The sequence below is a fragment of the Fusarium musae genome, chromosome 3 (genome assembly GCF_019915245.1).
Source record: "Fusarium musae strain F31 chromosome 3, whole genome shotgun sequence".
NCBI lineage: Eukaryota > Fungi > Ascomycota > Sordariomycetes > Hypocreales > Nectriaceae > Fusarium > Fusarium musae.
The window spans coordinates 1,449,762-1,472,196 of NC_058389.1; the positions used below are offsets into that span (position 1 = coordinate 1,449,762).

At 48.9% G+C, this 22,435-nt stretch overlaps 7 protein-coding genes across 7 annotated transcripts; 2 read left to right on the plus strand and 5 right to left on the minus strand.

Annotated features, from left to right (window-relative positions):
• Positions 1 to 446: 446 nt before the first annotated feature.
• J7337_003928 (uncharacterized protein) lies at positions 447 to 1,865 on the minus strand (the record flags this gene model as incomplete). Its single annotated transcript, XM_044821634.1, has 1 exon — positions 447 to 1,865. The coding sequence occupies one exon, from the start codon at positions 1,863 to 1,865 to the stop codon at positions 447 to 449; it is 1,419 nt and encodes a 472-aa protein (XP_044682967.1).
• A 1,238-nt stretch (positions 1,866 to 3,103) lies between these two features.
• On the minus strand, positions 3,104 to 4,053 carry J7337_003929 (uncharacterized protein; the record flags this gene model as incomplete). Its single annotated transcript, XM_044821635.1, has 3 exons — positions 3,104 to 3,197; positions 3,251 to 3,646; positions 3,698 to 4,053. 3 exons carry the CDS (start codon positions 4,051 to 4,053, stop codon positions 3,104 to 3,106), a joined length of 846 nt encoding a protein of 281 aa, XP_044682968.1.
• Positions 4,054 to 9,864: 5,811 nt separating this feature from the next.
• J7337_003930 (uncharacterized protein) lies at positions 9,865 to 11,325 on the minus strand (the record flags this gene model as incomplete). Its single annotated transcript, XM_044821636.1, has 1 exon — positions 9,865 to 11,325. One exon carries the CDS (start codon positions 11,323 to 11,325, stop codon positions 9,865 to 9,867), a length of 1,461 nt encoding a protein of 486 aa, XP_044682969.1.
• A 1,568-nt stretch (positions 11,326 to 12,893) lies between these two features.
• Positions 12,894 to 14,417, plus strand: J7337_003931 (uncharacterized protein; the record flags this gene model as incomplete). The annotated part of the gene is made up of 1 exon (XM_044821637.1): positions 12,894 to 14,417. The coding sequence occupies one exon, from the start codon at positions 12,894 to 12,896 to the stop codon at positions 14,415 to 14,417; it is 1,524 nt and encodes a 507-aa protein (XP_044682970.1).
• A 1,925-nt stretch (positions 14,418 to 16,342) lies between these two features.
• On the minus strand, positions 16,343 to 17,221 carry J7337_003932 (uncharacterized protein; the record flags this gene model as incomplete). The annotated part of the gene is given in 3 exon segments (XM_044821638.1): positions 16,343 to 16,654; positions 16,667 to 17,131; positions 17,186 to 17,221. The coding sequence occupies 3 exon segments, from the start codon at positions 17,219 to 17,221 to the stop codon at positions 16,343 to 16,345; spliced, it is 813 nt and encodes a 270-aa protein (XP_044682971.1).
• Positions 17,222 to 17,911: 690 nt separating this feature from the next.
• On the plus strand, positions 17,912 to 20,436 carry J7337_003933 (uncharacterized protein; the record flags this gene model as incomplete). The annotated part of the gene is made up of 4 exons (XM_044821639.1): positions 17,912 to 17,945; positions 17,990 to 18,049; positions 18,099 to 18,277; positions 18,334 to 20,436. The coding sequence occupies 4 exons, from the start codon at positions 17,912 to 17,914 to the stop codon at positions 20,434 to 20,436; spliced, it is 2,376 nt and encodes a 791-aa protein (XP_044682972.1).
• A 170-nt stretch (positions 20,437 to 20,606) lies between these two features.
• Positions 20,607 to 21,755, minus strand: J7337_003934 (uncharacterized protein; the record flags this gene model as incomplete). The annotated part of the gene is made up of 1 exon (XM_044821640.1): positions 20,607 to 21,755. One exon carries the CDS (start codon positions 21,753 to 21,755, stop codon positions 20,607 to 20,609), a length of 1,149 nt encoding a protein of 382 aa, XP_044682973.1.
• Between the last annotated feature and the right edge of the window lie 680 nt (positions 21,756 to 22,435).

Consider the following 22,435-nt stretch of genomic DNA (forward strand, 5'->3'; position numbering starts at 1 on the left):
TCGAGTGTGTCTGGATCCAGGATGTGAGGCTGCCTCTGAATCTTCATCGTTCTTGGCCCATACAAGGTTGCCGTCCTCTTCTTGGCCTTCATACATGTCTAGGTACGGTATCTTCTCAGCGAACAGTTTATTTTATAGTGGGAGATAATGAAGACAGGAATTGCTGCGATGAGGGCTGTTGGGACATTGTTGGTGGACAACTGCCTGCATACAATCCCAGTAGGGCCTGTGATAGGTCGTGGTGTTACAATTAAGCTATTCCAGGTTCTCATTGCATGATTGCAAATCTCTAGATACTGAAATATGCACAATATCACGGGTCATGATGTGAGCACTCGCGTAAGGACTAATATAAAACGAGAAAACAACTTGATTATCCTATAAGCTTCAAATTTAATCGCACCTCACATCTGTGAGTTGAATAGGCAAGACAACTAGTGGCCATCTCACTGATCCGGGCCAACAACCCCAGCACCAGCCGTCCTTCCATACACAACACACTCCAGCAGAGAAGACCCTCCCAGGCGATTATCTCCATGAATACCTCCTGTAATCTCACCGGCAGCAAAGAGGCCAGGAATAGGCTCAAGCTTATCACCATTCTTCGTCAATACACGGGCCTTCTCATCAATGGCGACTCCTCCCATAGTGAAATGTGTGATGGGCGTTACTCGGCCGATATAGATATCCTCATCCCGATTTTCCTCTCCAGCCTTGAGTGTCCAGCGTCCTCGCTGCTTACGGCCAAACTCGTCGTCTGTGCCCTCAGCGACAGCCTTGGCATATTTATCCACAGCGGCTATCTGAGCGGGCTTGAGATCACGCACCTTGACCTTCTTGAGAAGGCCTTTCCATTCATAGAAGCCAATGTGGTTGGCTGATGCAGCAGAGGCACCGGGGTCAAGAAGAATTGTAATATCCCATTGCTTGATAACACCGTCGCCATCGGTGGCAGTTGGTAGCTTCATAATAGCATTGCTGACATGCTCACGAGTATTCATCTCGTTAACGAAGCGAGAACCGTCAGGCGAAAGGAGAATACCGCCTTCACCACGGAGCATCTCGGCCGCGAGAAACTTGAGCATGGAGTTGGGCGTCGCAGGATCAACGAAACCTGTTGGATGAATTTGCACGCTGTCCATATCTAATAGTTCAGCTCCCACAGCGGTGAGAATATCGTGAGATCCCGGTCTCTCCTCGTTTGTCGAAGGGATCCCCTTGAGGTCAGGGCGATAACGTGCCAGAAGACCTGTAGCATCTCCAGCGAAACCACCACTGGCGAACAAGACTGATCCCTCAAGGTTATGCTTCTTCCCTTCAAATTCGTACTCGACACCCTTGATGGTGTTTCCCTCCTTAAGTAGTGCCTTGACTTCAGCAAGGTTGGTAATAGAGAACTTTTCATTCTCTTTGAGTTTGCTGAGTAAAGTGATAATGATGGCGGCTCCGGGCGGTGTCTTTCCAGCGCCGCGGTGAGTGCGAGCAACGCTGTGGCCTCCTAGGGGTGCCACGACGCTGAGATCTACACCAATCTCATCAACAAGCCAGTTGACTGCAGCTGCTGATTCGGTAGTAAGTTTTGTGATGAGAGCCTCACGATCGACGGGAGGCTGGGTGAGATGGAACCGTGACCCAGCCGATTTGACAGAGTCGCTGTAGAAAAGTGTATCGCTCTCCACGCCAGCAGCGCGCTGATACTTGGTGCCCGCACCGTTGATACCAGACGAAGCCTTGATGCTGTTACCACCAGGCTTAGGCGCGCGATCAAGAAGATGAACCGATGGAGCCCCGCGCTGAAGAGCCTCATACGATGCTGATAAACCAGCGAGGCCGGAGCCAACGACGACGACGGGACGCGTGGACATGGTCTTTGAGAAAACAGAAGTTACAGTCGAAGGTTTAATGATGTTTCCGTAGAGCATAGCAGTAAGTGCGACTGCGAAGCCAATGCATGAAAGGAACAGGATCTGCGGCCTGCTCATGGTCCAGCGAAGGATGCGAGGCATTAGGCTATTATTGCGGGGGCGGCACTCATGGGCGGTATCGGCGATTTATACATACAATACAATACAATACAATACAATACAATACAACAGAGTGAGTTGGTTGCAGCTGTAATGATGGTTGTGATTGCTCAGCGTGAGGTGTTGGATCATGGTGGACTGTTGTGGTCGTGGCTCACGGCCCATCAGGTGATTCTGTTGCATCGTACGATGCGTGAGAATGAAGCTTCTCCGGTCTAGAAGGAAAAAGGGGTTTGAACATGTTACGACGCATGATGTGGTCGTAATATGCCGAAGATCTCGGCAGACGTGAATAGGTTCAAGAGATTAGCAGATTCAAGATTGATAATTGCTCTTGCTTTTTCCCGATTATCAGTCGTGGTCCCGATCGGCCGGTCCCGGTTTTCCGGAGCTGGGCGGCCCCACCTTCGGGATGACGGGATGATGAAATACCGATGCAACGATACTTTCCGTATCGCGTTAAAGAAGATCTATTACAAAGAAAGCATATCGGTGGAGGATTTGCCTCAAATGAATGCGGTAGCCCGTCGTGCCTTGTGGCTGTCATCAAGTGGCGTGAGCTCGGCATTGGCGTCAACACCAGCATCGGCCTGCACGATGAACCTGCAGGAACCATGATCCAAATGACCATTGTGACTGTGGCCGAGTTTCTAGTGCGCCTCATAAGGCATAGTCTGTCATCCAGGAATTGTTTGGAGAAGCTGGCATAGGCGTTTATCCGCTCCAATGCCTGTATTGATCTTGGCATATTGTACAGAGTAGCATCAGTGAATCGATTTGCAGGTGTACCCAATCAACTTTGAGACTTTGATCATGAGGTTCCTCATTTTCCCATATGTACAGTACCAAGCTTATTATATGACATGCTAACCACCATCTAATGAGCCGCGATGCTTCAGCGGCGGTTGTGAATGCAAAAGCCAACGATCGCTGGCCGGTACAGCGAATGACCTCCTAAAACTCCTTCAATGCAGCGGACTCAGACCACATGTTCGCCTGAATTTAGAACGTATACACCCTATTTTATAAGAATCCAAGTCGTAACGCGTAAAATGCAGAAAAACTTCATCGATGCACGTCTAAGCAAGGTTTTGCTCGGCCTTGTGGTGACGGTGTGCCCGGCCCTCGTCGGACCAGGGGAAGTGGATGACGGGAACCTGGAAGAAGGAGTTGCTGATGGATTGTTAGCGGATATATACTTTTGTAGGTGAGGTGGTGAAACATACCTGCTGTCTTGGAGACCGGCGAGGGCATTGTACCAAGCCATGAATGCAGCCAAGAATCCAAACAATCCAGCTGCCTTTTGGAGGGCAAGCTGAGCGCTGTGGTTGCCCAAGTCGTGGGCATAGTTCTCGCATGCAAGCAAGAGGAAGCAGATGTCGAGGAAGAAGAAGAGAGAGAAGAAGGCGAGGGTGGACTTGAGGGTGCAGATGAGGAGAAGTGTTGTGAAGATCCACCAGCCGGTAAGGAAGAAGCCCATGACCGAACCAGTATCACCCTCGTAAGGACCATCGGCGCCGAGGACGTTCCATGTTGGTGTCAAGAGAAGACCATAGGCAATCCAGAAGCCTCCATATGATGATAGGGCGGTAGCACCGAATGTGTTTCCAACAGCCATTTCCCTGCGTAGATATTAGATAACGTGTATAAGTTGAGTGGAAAGTGCAACATACCACATGCCAGCGCATAGCTGAACAAGACCACCATAGCCAAAGGCCACAGGAATAGCAATAGCAGGTGAAGATTCACCACGGACGTGCATGTTGATGCATGATAGGACAAAGGTTGTGAGAGCGAAAGCGCACAGTCCTAGAGGAGCCGGGTTGGCGAACTTGCGGTGCTCAACAGGCTTCCAGAGACCTGGCTGCAGGGCACCACCGAAAGCGGGATGGATATTTGAGGGATGGGCATAGAGATGAGGATGAGCTTGTTGATGAGCAGCAGTTGTCTGACGCTCCAGAGTCTTGTCAGAGTCGTGAGGAGACTCGTTGGAGAATGGTTGTTGGTAATCGGGCATTGGTTGAGCCATTGTGGTGTGTGTTGATATGGACTACTGAAGTCCAAGTGATGATGTTCTATAAGTGATGTATCGACAAGAAATAGTATGACGGTCTACAGAGGACCAAGCGTGAGATGAGATGAGATGAATAGCAAGAAAAATAACGAGATCGAAAGTGGCAACGGGAGACAAGACAGATTTATAAAGCAGGACGGACTAGACCAGGGCAAGAGACTCAACACGGGAATTGAAGAGAGAATGGATATCAAATTAGGTTCTGAAGACGGGGAGGCAGAGCAGAGAACGTGCTGTGGAGTGATATGGGTACGTAGGTGGAGTGACGGTGGAGTGCCCCGACGACGACGAGGGCGTGGGCGTGGAGAAAGAAAATGCTCTCTCTAGTCTCTCTGACCGTGACCAGGGTCGGTTTTTTTGGGGTCGAAAGGGTCTAGAATGGGGGTACAAGATCAACAACAGCTGCAGATTTTGGGGGGGCACGTCAGGTGTATCAATTGGGCAAACGATGACGAATATGTTTAGTTAGTATCAAATAGATAGACGATGAATGCTGAATAAGAACACATTTATGATCGTGGTGGTGACTGCAAGGCCATGAGGGTGACATGGCAAGGCTTAACGGCCCGGATTGTCTACCTCATGACATCTTCCTCTCCTGACAACAAAATCATATATTTCCGGTAAAGCCAAACGAAAACACTACAAAGAAAGGAGAAATCACCCTTTGAGGGCTCCAATTGGCTGTTCATACAAACAAAGGACCCTCATCAACCTCAAAAACACCCAAACCCAAACCCCAACAACCCGGAGAACATCACAACCCGCGGGGAACACAATCACATTGTGGGGAAGACATGAGGAGAAAACTGAATGATCTGTTCGCACGGCCAAAGAGTAATCGGGAAAAGATGCCGTCGGTCTTTGACTTCCAGACGTTTCAGCGTGTGAACAAGCGCGGATTGCGGATTACATAGCATGATATGCAGCATGTTGGCCCTAGCACAAGGTACATACATTTAAGATCCGGTGATGCTGGGGTTATCCCTCAACTTTGCGGAGAAGATGACTTGTGAGAGAAATACGGAGTACGTTTGACTAAAGATTGCAGGTAACAAGAGAGACTCGGGAGTTGATGTCGGCAGAGGTTAAGGAAGATCGTGTGGGTGAAGTTGAAGCTGAAGATCATCAGTTGATCAATCACCATGATCGTGAACTCTCTGACCTGAGCTATACACGAGTACATGTCTATCTCTTTTCGTAACTGCCCTGGGCTAATAAACTAACCAAGCTTCAATGTTAATATTAGTTACTAGCAAACATCGATCGGAGTCTTCACTGCAAACCGTCTGTTAGACAATTAAAACACCAACCATTATAGCCGGAGACTCTCCTCCCGAATCCCCAATCTCTTCGAAACAACCTCAATATTAAAGTAAAGACCCTAAAGCTCATTACGCTCAAAAGTCAGGGCGATCAACCGGGTCGCCGCCTCACGGTGAAAACATGGAGAGACACGCGCAAAGTCCACCTAGCGCCCACATAGCACTGGTGATCTGCCTTACAAACCAGCAAAGATCTCGCTGCCAGGTCCATATTTCCCAAGAAATTAGCTTTTTAGAGCACGTGGTGATTTTGCTAAAGAATTTAGTTGAGAGACCATGATACAAAGTCTTGTTCAAGTGGGAGGGTCGGCAATGTTGGCGCTTAGTGGCAGGGGCACACACACTTTAGACACACATAGCCAAGGAGGCTGATGTTTTTTTCCCCCTCCGACGGCTGCGGCCGAGATGCAACAGAGGGAAAAAGAGGCCAAGGCGTGGGATGTGAGGGGGTACGCTCATTAAGAATTGGAGAAATCTAGCAGGGGTGTGAGTTGATCAAGCTGGTGCACGCCCATGACAGCATCACCAACTGACAGCCCAAAAGTCTTCAAACAGAAAACGACGACAACAACAACACCACCATAGAAATCTGGAGATTTAAACTTGAATTAAGCAATCTGGGGCAGACTCTGGGGTCCAAGATCCCGATTTATTTCCCCAGAATCTCGTCGAGATAAACAATGAGGAGAAGAACGTCTGGACGATGGCCGAAGGTGGGCCTGAGCAGCATCACTTTCGTCACTGATTTTGCGAAAGAGAGGCAAAAGACCCAGTTTATCTGACGCCGACTTATCCGTGTATGTACAAGTATTCAGAGCACGGTGCAGGCAGTTCTCGGTTATGCAGAGGGACAGTGATCATTATGCAGTTATGCAGCTGGAGAGGCAAAGAGGAAGCGTTGGCTCGAATGAACAAAGAGCCAAGAGTGAGAACTACGATCATGAAATCACTGTGACATAGAAACGGATACAGCAGCGTTTCGTTATGACAGCTGCCAAGTCTAAACTTGTTCTCCAAAAAAGGGCCTGAGTGAGGAAGTGAGCGGTAGGGTTCTCCTCAGCGAAAGGAATTTGGAGAAGAGAGAGATCAGGCGGGAATAGCAAGTTAATGAGCCAAGACCCAATGCGTCGTGAAAAAGAGCCCTCTCGCCCTACTCCAACTCAATTCAACTGCCAGACCAGACCAGACCCCAACCACAAACTCATCTGCATGGCTTGCACACACAGCAGAACGCACCCCCAATCTTAATAAAGGGTTGCCCAGCCAAGCTAAATATCGTCGGCAGTCATCTCTCAAGGGCTCATCCTCCGATGAAAGAACACAACATTTCTCAACAAGAACACGAGAGATGGCCAGGAAAAGGGCCGTTTACTCTCTGAGTCTAATTCCTCAGAGGGGAATGTCTGGTTAATGAGGAAACTTAGCTAGCAACTTTATCCTCGGTTGTCAGTCGGCTACAAGACGGATACTGTTATCACATCGAATGATCGATGCGCCCAAATTAGTAGAATCCATTGTTTTTTTGAGCCTCCTGTTTTTTTTTGTTCAGGGGTACTGATAGCGCTTCCGCTTTGTTGCAGGGTTTGGCTGGGCGGCTCTATTGGAGTAACCGAAGTGACGTTCGGTTACTGCATGACTGTACGACTGTGTGAGAGAGAGGGACAGAGAGGTTCCGTTGGCACTGATGATGAGTATTATGAGTCGCGATGTGCTGACATATTCCGTTTTTGAAGAATATATGACTCAATTTACGCCTCTTTCTGCAGCAAAAGAGAGACCTTCAGGCAGTTTTTCCAGAAGCAATCAGGTGCAGGGATCTTCCTGGTGAAGTGGAGTACGCCACTTCAGGGGATTGAGTGTGGTCACTGGTGCAGGAACTGAAAGCGATGACGCCACGGCTGCTGAACCTCCTCCAATTCCTAACAAAGTGTACGGAGTAGCAGTCTTCTCTTATCCCCGTATCATCGATAAGGTACCTACCTATTGATCACCTGCCTCTCCCTAAATATTCTCCATTTTATGTAGACGATCACTCCAATCTCGCTTTGCCTTCAGTGCTTCACCGCAGAATCATCACCGATCAAGAATGGAGAAAAAAAGAAACAGTCTCCAAAATTTGCCCCCTCCCATCATCATAACCTGACGGGTTTCCCGTTTCCACTGTCATCCTTGATCGTATGAGTGAGGATCCGCTGTCTCCCACTGCCTCTGGCCTCGTCTCGCCACCTCCAAATTCCGCCTGCGGAAATATCATCTTTCGCGCTCTGTCCGAGACCCGGAACCATCTTTATTGCCCTAAAGTGTCACCATTGCTACCCTTTGTTAGACAAATGCAGATTGCGGATCCGAAGTGTAGACCCAAGATACAGACTCTGCTGCAAAACACAGACAGACACAATCAGTCATCTATTCCCGCCTCACCCTTCTCCAACACAAATAAACCTGGCTCTCATCGCTCATCAATCTCTGACACAAACACGCACAGGCCACATTTACGCCAGCCAAGACCTCAAGAGCCGCGAGAGGCCAAGCTAGCTAGACAAGGATCTGATCTGCTGCCGCTCATCAAAGGGGTCTTGAACAGCAACTACGGCCGCTCATGATTTGTTACAGTCACCTGAGCGCATATCGGATTTCAACATCCGTGTCCAATCTGAGGGTCGCATGCGTCAATGCCCTCCTGAGCCAGAGGCTGAGTGTCGAGTATTGGTGGTCATTGGTGCTAAATATCCCTCTGTGTTTCCACTGTAACCGCTACCCCTGAAGTTTGAACGCCAGGCAGATATTCAATGAATGGATACTTGTATAAGCGATGTGTCGTATGTTAGTTATCCTCGGTTGTGTTGTACTCCACGATGGAGAATGGCTCGAGATCAAAGAGTTTTCACTCCCTTTTGAGCAACTTCCCTTCCTCCGGATGGCGGTTGATAATATTTGCTGAGAATGTTTACTCCCACGATGCAACGTGACTCGAGGATATCGAATAGCACAGTCATTATCTGGTCACCATAACCTCGGTTCTGTTTCCCATAATGTCAACTCTCTGACGTCGGTAAAAGATGCCTCTGACAAAGCGATAGGAGGTTGTCCGGCAGGCTCGGGGGAGGCCAATCTCGCAAGTGCGAGGCCAAAAGCGAAGAAACATCCCAGCCAACTCCTCGATGATATGGTATGGGTGCTGTTGTATGGGTGGTGTTACCGTGTTGAGTGAGGCCTCACAGTAAAAAGCGTAAGCCCCAGTCGATGTTCAACACAAAACAGATCACTCATGCATATTTCTGTGAGATGCTTACATTGTCACAAAGTGCTGTGAATGGCACACAGAGATCCATCAGACTGTTATAGGGGAGTATCCACCCGATTGGAACGATGATAGGCCTTACTGCCTTAGCCCAAGCTGTCCCTGGTGTGGGTGGTAAGGTGTCGCCATATGGGAATCTTTCGTCCGGTACGGACAGCCCTTAGGCGTATGGGTCATGAAGACCATCAAGTGTCTGAGGATCCTGCAAAAAGAAGGGTCTCTACAGAGTTATGATCAAGTCAGGATGGTGACGCTGTATCTCTCACACGGGTGAGCTCTCACTCTTATGATAGACTCCAAAGACTCTATACACTTATTATTAAAGACGGCTTGTAGACAAAAGCATTACCACATTCGACTCTGTGTAGCTAATGTTAAAGAACTACCTTTTGTAGACCATTGTAACTGGAGAGTTTGTTATACCCTACCTAGTACCCTCCTGACACTCCCAATTGTTCACAGCATTGCCGTCTTGATCTACAAACTGGAGAATCCCAGAATCTGATGACTGGTTTCTAATTGCAATAATGTAACAGCCGCTTCGGTTCCGCAATCACACCACTCTTTCTATAGCTGGGGATTCATCCCCATACACAGCACAGACGGGCCCATGAGGGTATCCCCACAGACATTCCCCAGACTGAATCTGAAGACATGTTTACAGGAGATCTAGATCTTAACTCTATTTTCAAAAGTTGCCACTGTGTCTGAACCCCACTTGATGTTGCTAATTAACTGCGTGGTCGGGGCGTTCCCAAGCTGAAGCAATCGTGTGCACTACCATCCGACCTTGAGTGACATCGGGAGACAGAACGCAGATATCGTGTTTATTACAACTTGAAAGACAGGCTTTTTTATTGTACTCCTATTTGATCATCTTTATATATCACAGTTTTCTATGCCAATGAGGATTCAAGCGACCAAGTCACACAAGTCAAAGGGCTTTCGAATACAACTTTATTAGCACAGAGCTAAACACTTATATTTTAATTTCATTTCAGTCAAGCTCGATGATAACTTTCTCTCCCATTACAATACCTACCTAGTTCTCGATAGGACGACATGAACTTTCACGTCCCATCCCAATGCCACAGCTAGACTCTAGCACACTTGCCATTACTCACCTTGACTTTGGGTAACCTATTCTGCAATGACGTACAGAGGGAAGTCGGGGAGTGGTCGAAGCGGACGCCGGGGTCTCTCCATCTCCATACAGTTTGAGATCCACGGCGGTTCTTCAATCTCTGCCCGAGCCTCCTCGGCGCCGTGGACAGAATACCGTGGAGCCTCGGGGTTGCCCACTCGCACTTTCATTTCGTCTTCAGTCATTAGTTCGACATCAGCCTTCCATGCGGTGGCCAATGCCACAAGCCTGAGGATCCCAAGGATATAGTAGACTGGGTAACCTACCAGAACAGCCAAGATAGGTGTCCCTTTGCTAAAGCCGTAGCCGCCACCTGCAACCAAACGTCTGATTATCCGGATCCCCACAACAGTCAGGAAGGACATTGATAAATATGCAAATATGTCCCAAGCCACCCACTCGTCGTCCCCAAGATGCATCGTGAAGTGTACGAGAAGAATGAAGAGAATCTCGTACATCAGAGGAAACGATACAAAACTGGCAAGATGCGTCAGGAAAAAGGCAATGGGGTATTGAATACGCTCGTTTCGACGGATCATGACACGGCTCAGGCGCCAAAGATTTCGAGTCATCTGCAGATACTCACGAATGAATTCGGCGATAGATCCTCGGTCCACACGAACGGTAGCTTCCGGCATGTCTTGAAAAACAACGAGATAAGGCTCTTCGTGCGGTGCCTCTTCCTGAAGGAAGTACCGATTGAAGAAGAGATACTCATCTGCTTTATGGACACCATGCCGGCGGTTCAAACACAGATCGACCTCGAACTGCTGCTTGAATCTCGGCTGAGCAACCAACTTGGTGCGGAACAAGATCGGCGAGCCTTGGAAAACCACAGAGCCATCGAGGGCGTTGAGAGCCCTATTCCTCTCCGCCAAGAGGCTGTAGTAGCAGGAGATCAGACACGTCGAGAATGAGCCCCAGATTCCATCTCGCTTACGCGCCACCATTGGAACAGTGACGCAGCCAACACGATGACTTGCAAAGGGGAGCATTGCGGACTTGAGGAACCCCTCAGGCCAGTGAACTCCCTGATCAGTCAGAGCCGTAAACGGAGTGTCGACTGAGGCCAAAGCATGTGCGATCTCGCGACGTCTATTCGGCTCGTTGACAGCACCAACACTAATCTTTGTATCAGAGAACGCAAACCTCAAGCCTTTCAACTTACCGTCTACCCGGTGCTGAGCCTTTCGGTTGGGAGTGGTAATGTAGAGATACTCGGGCTTGTTAATGAGGATACTACGAATATAGTCCTTCAGATTCGGGTCTTTAGAATCGCGAATCGTTAGTATGACCGAAATCTGCTTCGACCCGTTGAAGCGCCCGTAGAAGTGAAAATACTTCAAACGACCGTACTGGAGTACGGCGAATCCGGCTATGCGGATGGCGATGATAATACTGAGAAGGACAATAGAGACAATCGCCCCTGGGCCAGCGGCTTGAAGATTGAACCCCATTATGAGTGGCGCAAGTTGTTTCTTCTCTTTTTCGAACCGAAGGAGTAGGCTAGGTGGTGCTTGATCGGCTGCGCTTGATCAAAGAATCCGTGTTGAATGAGGAGTTAGGCTCGTTTCAAAGCTTGGTGAGGCTTTGCATTATATATTTTAGAATCCAATTGTTCATAACAAGGACCGTATTCTGTCTTGGACGATTGTTCTGAGTTGGAACAGGCCCTTGTGCAACCGTTTCCCGTCCTCATTCCCAGCAACAGTCGAAAAGCCGTGTTCATGGGGAACGCTGAGTTGATCATCTTGTGGATTGTTTCTCCGTTTGTATCATGAACAAGCATTTGGGCTGATGCCAAGCTGGGAGGTTTTGTAATTAACCCGTTCATTGACCTTTCTCATAATTTTGACAAGCCCAGTCCATTGAACGGGAAGTAACTCGTTCATAAGTATGTAGTCTATCATCCAGGAGCATTGAATGTTCGCTCACAAATGTAGAGTGGTGTAGGGAGACCTGTGTGATGTTTGCTCGCACCAAGATTCGAAAGGAGGAACATGCTCCCTCTCGGAGTTCAAGGACAATATGGAAAGAAGGGTCCTTATTTGTGATTAACTTGCTCAAAGTGATCATAGAATGAAGCCTGAGCTTTCAAGTAATATCCTAGGTAAGAATGTAATGACAGACCTGTGAAATTATCTGCAGAAAGACAGCGACTTGCCAGGGGATATTCTCTTTGCCCTGTCTAGCTCACCTGACTTGCATATCAGAACATTAGCCAGGACCAGAATAACAAATGAACGCCCTTTCTATGACAATGCGTTATTCCCATTGAACAGTCCAGGAAGGGCAACTCCGTAAACCTCGGCATATTAGACGAACAGTGCTGAAGCTTGGCACCGTGATTTGACACACATTATGACAAACCATGTTGCATTTATAAGCAGAAAGACGAGACTTGCTATTCACCGACATGAAATGCCGGGTCTTGGTGTCAAATAATGTATGTGCATTACCCCACGAAAGGTCACAAGGAGGGCAACAAGAAAGGAAAAGGCGGGCGGAAGTGGGAGCGAGCGAATGCGGGTGATAGCCGATCAGATCGGCTGAGATTGGATTGGATGCTTCACAAGTTCACCCCCGCTTTATCCCCAGGTTGAAATCTTATTCCCCTTGGTCTCATTGTTATGACCGTCTGTTGCCTGTATACGGAAGCTAAAGGGAGACTCGTCTCGGTGCAGTGAGCTGACAGAGCCATTGGATCTTGGCTCTGTTTGCAAGATATATCATCCAATTATAACATCGTCAGCACAACAAGACCCTAGCGAGACATACAGAGATGGCTTGCGCCCCGCGTGGTTCTGCGCCGCCAACCGAAGCCAAGACGCATCAAAACTGGACCCGTTTTATCCCCGGACGCCATTTCCGGTTGTCGGAGATGCCCTAGTCTATGTAGAGGTCCCTCTAAGCCGGGGTCATAGTTAAGAAGCACTTGATCCCTTTTTGTCCATTTTTTTTTTTTACTAAAATCATGACTCCTCCATCTTTTTCCTTTCGTCTTTCCTCCCAGTTGCCCTGGACGATGGGAGACAACGACGAGAAAAAGACCTCCCGGTCCCCGGAGCCGGAGCCGGAGACGGGTTCGGCTCGGAGGAGTCTCGACACCACCACTACCGAAGAAGGCGATGTCATCGCTCCAGCCCAGGATGTTCAACGGCAGATTTCGAGCCACGAGAAGGATAATGGTGATATGTTTCCCCCGAGGACAGATGTGCCGCCTCCTCCACCCAATGGAGGCTATGGATGGGTTTGCTGTGCCTGTGTTGCGACTATCAACGCCCATACATGGGGTCTCAACTCGAGTTACGGAGTCTTTCTCGCCCACTTCATTGCCAACAACACATTCCCCGGAGCAACATCTCTTCACTACGCTTTTGTCGGATCATTAAGTATCGCTTGTGCCATGCTTGTCTCACCCCTTGCTACACTCTGCGTTCGCGAATTCGGCACGAAACCTACGCTCTTCGCGGGCATCGTCTTGGAAACCGCTAGCTTGATATGCGCTAGCTTTGCGACCAAGATATATCAACTCTTCCTCACCCAGGGTGTTTGCTTTGGTCTTGGAATGGGCTTGCTCTTTGTTCCCAGCGTTGGTATCGTTCCCCAATGGTTCACAACTCGTCGGTCTCTCGCAAACGGCATCAGTGCAGCTGGTTCGGGTCTCGGTGGTTTGTTATACTCTTTGGCAGCTGGAGCTATCATCAGGAACATCAGCCTCGCATGGGCTTACAGAATACTCGGCATTATTGTCTTCGTCGTCAATATCATCTGCACTATCCTACTCAAGGATCGCAACAAGATCATTGGCTCTCGTCAAGCACCCTTTGACCTCGGACTTCTCAAACGTGCCGAGTTTATCCTGCTTCTTGGTTATGGGTGGTTCAGTATGTTGGGATATGTGGTTCTCATCTTCAGTCTGGCAAACTATGCCAACTTCATTGGTCTCGATGCCTCTCAAGCAGCCATGGTCAGCGCCATCTTCAATCTGGGTCAGGCTGCCGGCCGCCCTTTCATCGGGTATTTCAGTGATCGCACCGGGCGAATTAACATGGCCTGCGGGACAACCTGGCTAGCTGCAATTCTCGTCTTTGCTATCTGGATCAACGCCAAGTCTTATGGGCTTCTCCTCTTCTTCACCATCGTGGGAGGTGGCATGGCCGGAACCTACTGGGCAACAGTGGCTCCAGTCACAGCCGAGGTCGTCGGCCTTGCTGATGTTCCTGCTGCGCTCAACTTGACCTGGGTCATCATCAGCTTGCCTTGTACGTTCAGCACACCCATTGCTCTACAGATTGTTGCCGGTACCGGAAAGTACATCGGCGCCCAAATCTTTGTCGGCGTAATGTATATCGCTGGAGGGCTGTGCCTCTTCTTCCTGCGCGGCTGGAAGATTGGTGAACTCCGTGAGATTGCTCGTGCTACGAATCATGATCCCGAGGAAATACATCGCGTTAGATCTCAAGCGAGCGGTGCTATTAGTATCAAGAGCAGGAGAGTTGGTCGAAAGAAGATGATAGCTGAATGCTATAAGCCCAGCAAGGTTTAGCGACTTGTGCTTGGGCTGTAAAGTTATGTGCTTTTTTGTCCCTATTTGCAACAGTATATACGGCGCTTAGGATAACGTTGGCGTTGGGTTTATGATCAAATACTGTCAAATGTTAGCATTTGTTACCACGTGAAACGGCTTAAGCTAATAAGTACATAATAAAAATAAGAGGTACACATTGGCAAATACCAGCCCAGTTGAAATTCTTGATAGACTGACTTTAGCTGGCTAGCCATCACAGGTCCAGGGATCCAACCCTATTTTGACTGTCGATCGGTAACATGCGATAGCAGGGTACGTGGGCTTGGTCAACTTGAGCCTCACAAGTTAACTTCCTATTTCTAATGGAGGATCTGAAGTGACTAAAAGCAGTCTATAGTGAACCCAATCTGCCATGTGCCACTGCTACATGCCCTCAAAGCTCCCGTCTCGAGTCTCGTGTCTTCAACAGCCCTTGTCAGAGTCGCCCGATGTAACTCATTAAAGACACACTGGAGCCCGGATATACCTTATTTACAGATAGCTATTAACCCCGAAACTCTACTTGAGTCATACGTTCTCAATCAGTGTAGCACGAGGCCTTCATTCTATTGGCATTCGAGGTTCCCTTGCTTTCACCTATCATTCTCAACACTATTCAAGTTTCGCCCCCAACCCCATTCACTGACGTCAAGATGGCACTAATAATGAAGAACCCGGCTAAAAGTGAACTTATCACGTTTCTATCACGATTCTGGGCAAATGGGACTTCTCATTGGTACCCTGGCTGGTGTTGGGTTGCATCCTTCGCGGTAACCCCGAGCCTTGAGTGTCAGTCGACCGCAGAGCCGCATCGGAATAAAGCTCGAGCTTCGAGCCCGTTTTGGAGCTCGGAAATGGGTGTGAGTCAACTACCGAAATTTACGATATACTCAAATCACATGTAGGTGAACAAGAACTTTTGTTGTAGTAGACTTGTACTGATTGTATATTTAGGTAGCCCAATATGGCTCCCGAACCAGTCTCCTATTACTGGAAATGTGTAAGTCCTAATCTCGTTCTATCTAAAGTTGCCATGGTTAAGTGTAACGTCTCGTTATTAGTGCCGCTGCCTTCAGACCTGGGATTGGGCAGTACATACCGTTTGCACAAGCTGCGACCATGTCCGGTGCAACACCTGCACCGTTACCACGCATTAGTACGTATAGGAACTATGGATAATTTCTGATACTAACTCAAATAAGCACCGGAAGCAAAGCTACCAAGCCTGACCAAGTTACGATTTGATGTTCTTGGAAGTTCGGAGACCAGGATGATTGAGATGATAGGCAGACTGATGAACAACTTGACAACAACAGATCTCACGAGAATGGCATATTTCATTTATGTTTACTTTAGGAGTGATTGTAACTATCTTGATCGCTGTATGTTTGACTTTAGCACTAAATTATACCTTCATATGAGCATGATGTAACTTGAGAGTTCAAGCCATTTCCTGAGTCAAACACAAGGGCTTGTTTACTTAGCTTCCAAACAGATAAGATAAGAAACATCATTATAAAGACTTCGTATCTGTATTGGTGGCCCGTTTGAGTGTCTGCATACCGTTGAGTGATACTGTTCCTTTAGCCAGAGTAGGATGAATATTGTGTGAGGAGTAAGTAGGAAAGTGATAGTAATTGAGAATTAATGAGCTACTTGGATTCATCATGCAGAAAACTTATAGCGTGATGCCCCCCCAGATATCCCCTTGCAACACTGAACTTCCACCATCATGCTTGTAGGAAAGTGAACTGGTTTGTAAAAGCGATCACTGCCCGCACAGCCCGTATCCTCAAAAGGTCTCCCTCGGCCGTCGAACCAAAGACTGCACCGTAGTGTTGTGCGTAAGATAGGCAGGCAGAAAAGGCGGACGATGTCCGCGCGGGGCGAAAAAAATATAATGTTCAATAGCGGATGAAACGATTGCCGTGATCGACCAAAATTTTAGCAATGTCAATTTTGAGATTCGACTGGAATTGGAGATTCGCATCATCTAGAGGTTTTCCAGTTACCGCTCTGGCTGACATTGCCTTCAGGAAGCTGATGAATTGGTCTGGCACTTGGAGCCAGTTGACCTCTTCCAAAGTGACCGACAGATCATACCCAGCGTCTCGTAGAGGAGTAGTAGCCCCTTTGAGGAAACCAAAGTTTCTCCAGGGACGGCAGAGATGGAGCTCAATTCCCATGTCGGTCGAAACATCGAGCAAGGCGGCCACCTAGTCTCTAACGTGATTATGAGCGCTTGTGTCGGATCCATGTGCGTGGTATACTGTGATCCATTCGTTGAGAAGTGGTGCTTCGGGAAAAGTACCAATTTCGAATACCAGAATCTTCGCATGGACTCGGGGTACAACGCCTCCATAGTTCTCGAAGTGCGTTTTGAGAAGCTTTGAGAATAGCCTCATAGTGCGGCTTGAATCGAATTGAAATGTTACCATTTCACATGCCTTGGCCATATAGTCCTTGTCGAGAGTTGCTGCGGCTTGGTTCATGCCCTGGAAGAAAACCACAGCTCGGTTTTCAGGAACAACGTAGATGTAACGATGATTCGAGTCTATCTCCATACCAGAGCACTCTTTGTGGATCGCATCACAGTAGTCAACCTCCCTTGACTCCGTATCGTGCATGTGGAGACTGTCCGCATTGCAGTCTTCACCCGGAAAGCGAACGGTCTTGGGTCTCTTGCGAGGTGGCTATACATTGATGAATTAGCACCGACTCATAAAGTGAAGGGTGTTAGGACTTACGCTTCGACTCTGATCAGTCGCGCTGTGGTCGTCCATGGTGACTCAGGTTGGCATCGGTGGCTTCTTGAGTGTGTATGGTGGATAACTCCGATCTTAATCTTCAAGCAGTTAGACAGCGTCCGCAAATACATAAAAGTCTGCAAGTATACACTTCAAATAGCAGCGATAATAACTCACGTTTCTGCTTCCTTGTAAATGAAGTCTCGGTTGAGGCGTGGTGTTGTAGGCCGGTTCAGGTTGCCTGTGGTGTGAAGGGAAAAGAAGGAGGATTCACAGTGAGGACCTTGAGGCATATTTATTCCATGCCGCAGACAATAATCCTAAGAGAGAAATTGACATGATTCGACCTGATATCCTAAATGGCACCATGAATCACACACAAGACCCAAATCGAGGAGCAAGAGGAAGCACAGCGAACTTTAAGCTTGAACGCCAAAATAAACTAAAGTAACGAATGATTGTACAGATCCAATTCTAACTACTTCAGCATTCAATAATTTCCTTGGAACAGTGAAGCCCATGACTTCACCAACTCTTTGTTCACCCCGTAGTTGACGCTGTGTAAGTGAGATCAAGGTAGGCACGTGATCTGGCGTCGCGAAAGGCTGGCCGAGTCGCGTCTGCGGCCCCGCAAGATTCGCGATCTTGACCTCACGTCATAACTTGCAGCTTCGCCAATACTTGTATGGAATTGTGAATGACCTCGCGTCGTACTTGGCGCCGGAGATGTGGATCCTGGAGAATTCAGAGGCCTTTGATGGTGAGTTTGGACTTTCATCTGTCGATGCAGCTAATCATCCCTAGGCCGAAAGTTATGGTTGCGACCAGGGAAAACCTATCTATTTGGTCGAACAGCCGCAGAACGTAAGAGAAATGCCCCGAAGCAGAAGAATTGATACTCATAAATTCATAGCCGGCCAACTTGCGATATCACACAATACAATCTCACGCAAGCACTTGACCATCACTGTCAGCCCCGTTGACAAAGGCCAGGCGCACAATCCAAGGAGTCGCTCTACGCTTACGATCGAAGATTTAGCGACAAAAATAGGAACAGTTGTCAATGGAGAAAAGATTAAAGGCAAGAGAAAGGTGATTGAAGGGGACAAGGCCGAGTTTACGATGGGAAAATGCCCAAACATATTCAGGTAAGCCGTTTCATCCGATCTGGTGTTACGCCGCTTACAGTCCACAGCATTTCGTGGGAACCAGTTGTCTTTGCGTTTTCTTTCACCAGCAAAGAACTACAGACAGACCCCTTAACTACGCTTCGAAAAAGATTCGAGCAGTTTGATATCAAGCTTGTAACAGAATATGTTGAATCCACCACACATGTTGTCTCAAAGAAACGAAATACAGCCAAGGGGCTCCAAGCCTTGATCAACGGGAAACACATTGTAACGGAAACTTTTCTCGATGCAGTGGCTGAAGTCGGAAATCTAGCGGATGGGGCGGAGACCACCGAGTTGAGCCCTCTGGAGCAGGACTTTGCTCAAAACTGGCCCGATGCTATGCAGCATTTACCTCCAAGGGGAGGCGAGCCTGTACAACACCCTGACTCGACGTATGCCCCAGACGCAGGGAGACGCGACATATTCGAAGGCTACAGCTTCATCTTCTACGACCCAGTACAGTACAATAACCTGTTAGCGCCAATTACGAGTGGTGGTGGCAAAGCGTTGTTGCGAAATGTTGTTCCCGAAGAAACTTCAGTCGATGACTTTGTTCAATATGTCAAAAGTGTCGCTGGTGAAGAGGGCCTCGGTGCCTTTAACGACGGTAGCGAGGGCAAAGGTATAGTAGTAGTACGCTTCATTCCTTCGAAAGGAGGTTCAGTTGACTGGTATGTGGACTTTTTCAGGTCTGTATCTCTGAGACTGGACCATCGTCCTATTGAGCAGAGTGAGTTTTTGGAAGCAATCCTCATCAAAGATGCGAGTATTCTTCGACGCCCTCTCGAGGTTGAGTCTACACATAATACACAACATCAAGCCCAGGCTCTTCAAGATCCTGAAGTGGCCAATGGGACACAGCACCCTGCCACACAGGCTGAAACGTCACAAGCACCCGAAGAGTCACAGCTTGCTCCTCGACGTGGGCGGACGAGGAGAACTGTCAAGAGACGCTTTGCAGGCTTCGGTGGTGATGATGATGATGACGATGTTGATATTGACGATATTCCTACGGAACCAGTGCCTGCAAACCAACCCACCACCCGTGCTGCGACTCAGAATGCGACACAAGCTCCAGCAGAGGAAGAAGGTTTATTCGTTTCTCAAGAGCCAGATGCACCCCTAGAAACGCTACCATCTAGCCATGCCAGGTCTTCGCAAAGGAAAAGACGAGCTTCACCATTACCACAAGATGACCTCATGGATGGTATGACGACTGCAGCAGAGAGGTTCAAGCGCCAACGGATAGAGCGAGGTGAAGATTTGCAGGAACCAGCTGAGCAGATGGAAACTGAGACAGCCGAGAAGGTCCCAGAGCCAAAGAAGATCAAGAAAGAATTTGATATCTTGGCAATAGCTGCACAAAACAGAGAGCAGGAAGAAGCTCGTGCGCGTGCTGAAAAGGAAGATTTAGCAAATCTGCCAGATGATGTTGATCTCGCCGAGATCCGCAGACTCAATATTGTAGAGGAGATCGAAGTACGACAACCTAGTAATCCCCGTACTCGAGAACAAGATATTCGTGACGGAAGATGGGACCCCAAGTGGAACGGGATGAAGAACTTCAAGAGGTTCAGACAACGCGGAGAGGTGACAGGACGGCAGCCTGTAAAGACTATTGTACCTCTGACGCAAGTCAAGACGAAGGAGTTCGGCATTGGAGATGATTACTGGCTCGAGGATGAGGAAATGGAGCGCAGAAAGAGGAACTCGAGCCAAGCTCCTGGATCACAGTCACAACCATCTGCGCCCACAGCACCATCGGCTTCATCTCGTTCCCAGAAAAGGGCATATGCCAATGTCATATCAGACAGCAGCGACGAAGAAAACAATTCAGTATCTTCGGTACCAGCGACTCGGACGCGAGGGGCACAGGCCGCTGCGCCACAAACACAGTCGCAAACTAAATCAAGGAGTCAAGCATCACAGAACACGAGTCAGGGGAGTAAACGAGCTGCAGCAGAGCCTGCTGCTGGACAGCAGCCTCCGAAGCGGAGTCGACCAACGAGAAGAGCTGTGGAAGTCGCGGATAGTGATAGTGATGACGAGCTCAAGTTTCGATTTGGAAAGAGACGGTGAAGACCAGTCTCTGCGGGGTATCTTTCTAGCTAATGTACATCTAAGTGTTCGAGAAGAGCATCTATGGCGCGAACAGTATAATCTAATACATGTGAAATATCGTTTCCATGTAACATGGATGCGCCAGTAGTCTTGCGTCTATGGTCTATGTCGTCCCTCAATATCATGGTCTAATCCATCTGGTCCATCTGACTCTCGGTGCCTTCAGACTCCTCCACAAGAAGGCCTACGAGACAGGCTGATAGCATAGTCTCGTAGTTCACCCAAGGGTGAATCTCGCCAAACAGCTTGGTCCCGTCACGCCCAGCCCCACGCATCAACTCGGGAACACCGCCAGGATGAAAGTCGGCATAGGGTGTAACATTGTATACCTTGCCGTTCAGAGCCATCCAAGCATCTTTGCCCTTGCGACCTGTCATGCGCTTCAGCATGGATGGAGTCACGCGCAGGTATGGCGTTTGAGGTTCGACACCGCGGAGGTCGGCGTTAGGTCCAGATATGCGAGCCCAGTCGAGAGGAGAGTGGCCTGGCGTGAGGAGGACCTTGCGATTGGGCTTGCTGGGTTTAGATGAGTGTGTAGGTGGAGGTGCCAGGCCACCTGACGATGGAGGACCTCGGTTTGGTACAGGGCCACGAGCGCGTTGTGGTGAGTTCACGGCGGGGAACTGAGAGAGTGATGGCATGCGACCAGCAGGTGGGGCAGCCGAGAACTTGGGAGGAGGAAGACGGCCCGGAGCTGGAGGCGGCATCATGGAGGTTGGATCCGGGGAGAGAGCGGGGCCCGGGGCTGTGGGGTTCCGACGCGGGGCGGGGTGTGAACTCGGCGCAATAGGAGCATTGTCGAGATTGAAGCTGGGGACGGAAATAGAGGGAGGATCGGATGCGACAGCCTTGGGAGTTGTTTGTTCTTCGGGTTCGGCGATGGTTGGAGGTGGGGATGCAACCTTTGGTAAAGGAGGCGGCGGCATAGAAGCGGCGTCTTTCCTGTCTATCATCGACGAGGAGGTTGGTATATCGATCGCTGTAGCGATAGCCTTTCCCTGGTCTCGACGCTGGTCGTCGTCTCGTGTGGTACGGTTATCGGCCGGACGTGCCCGGAGTCGAGGGCCCGGTTCCACCTCGTGATCCGACACCATGATACAGGGTCCAGGATCAGCATCATCAGCTTCAGTCTCAGCCGCGTCCTTAGCTACAATAGCAGGAGGACCTGTCCCCCTCCAGCGGAGGAGGATCTGCAGCGGCTCTGGCATCCATGACGGCGGACGAACAAGCACCCAGACAACAGAGGCAACGATGAGGCCGATACCAATAACGCCCATGACGACACAATAGAGACAGAAGTGTGGAACACGAGAAACAAAAAAGAGAGTTTTCCCCCAGGTGACTTGGAGAGTTGGGGTCGATTGGCGAGAAGAAGGTAGGGAGTGGGTTGTGGAATGGTTATTGCAGAATCATCGGGCCACTTTGTGATGCGCCTCCGATAATAGTTGACGAACTTGCTTTTGTCAGCGGCGGACAAAGAAAATCAGAGCTGGAGCTGAAAGGCCGGAGCTAACCTTGAGCCTTGCAACGGGTAAACGCTGATTGGCTGATGGTTCGAGGTTCGATTTTCATGTGAATAATTACCGAATTCATAATTGAACTGGGGCGGACTAGAATAATTCTAGAGGTTTTCTGTCATAACTTTACTCTGAGCTCATCGCTCCATCTCGCTTGTTCTATTTTTGTTATATCACCCACTGACGAATATACATACTTGACTTTTCTACTTTTTATGCCGATTTATCGAAGCATGAAACCATACAGTACGGTAATAATACGGCTCAAAGCCTTCGGCTGTTGTATCTCGTGGCGTCAACGTTGGCTACCTAGTTGGTCATGGCACAAGCAGTTCTCCTTACTCCGTTCCGTAGACAGCTCAGTGATCGACGGAGAAAAGCTGGCACCCGTGTATTTTGCAGGGGACAGGGTATTTGGAACAGGTCGAGATGAATAGCGA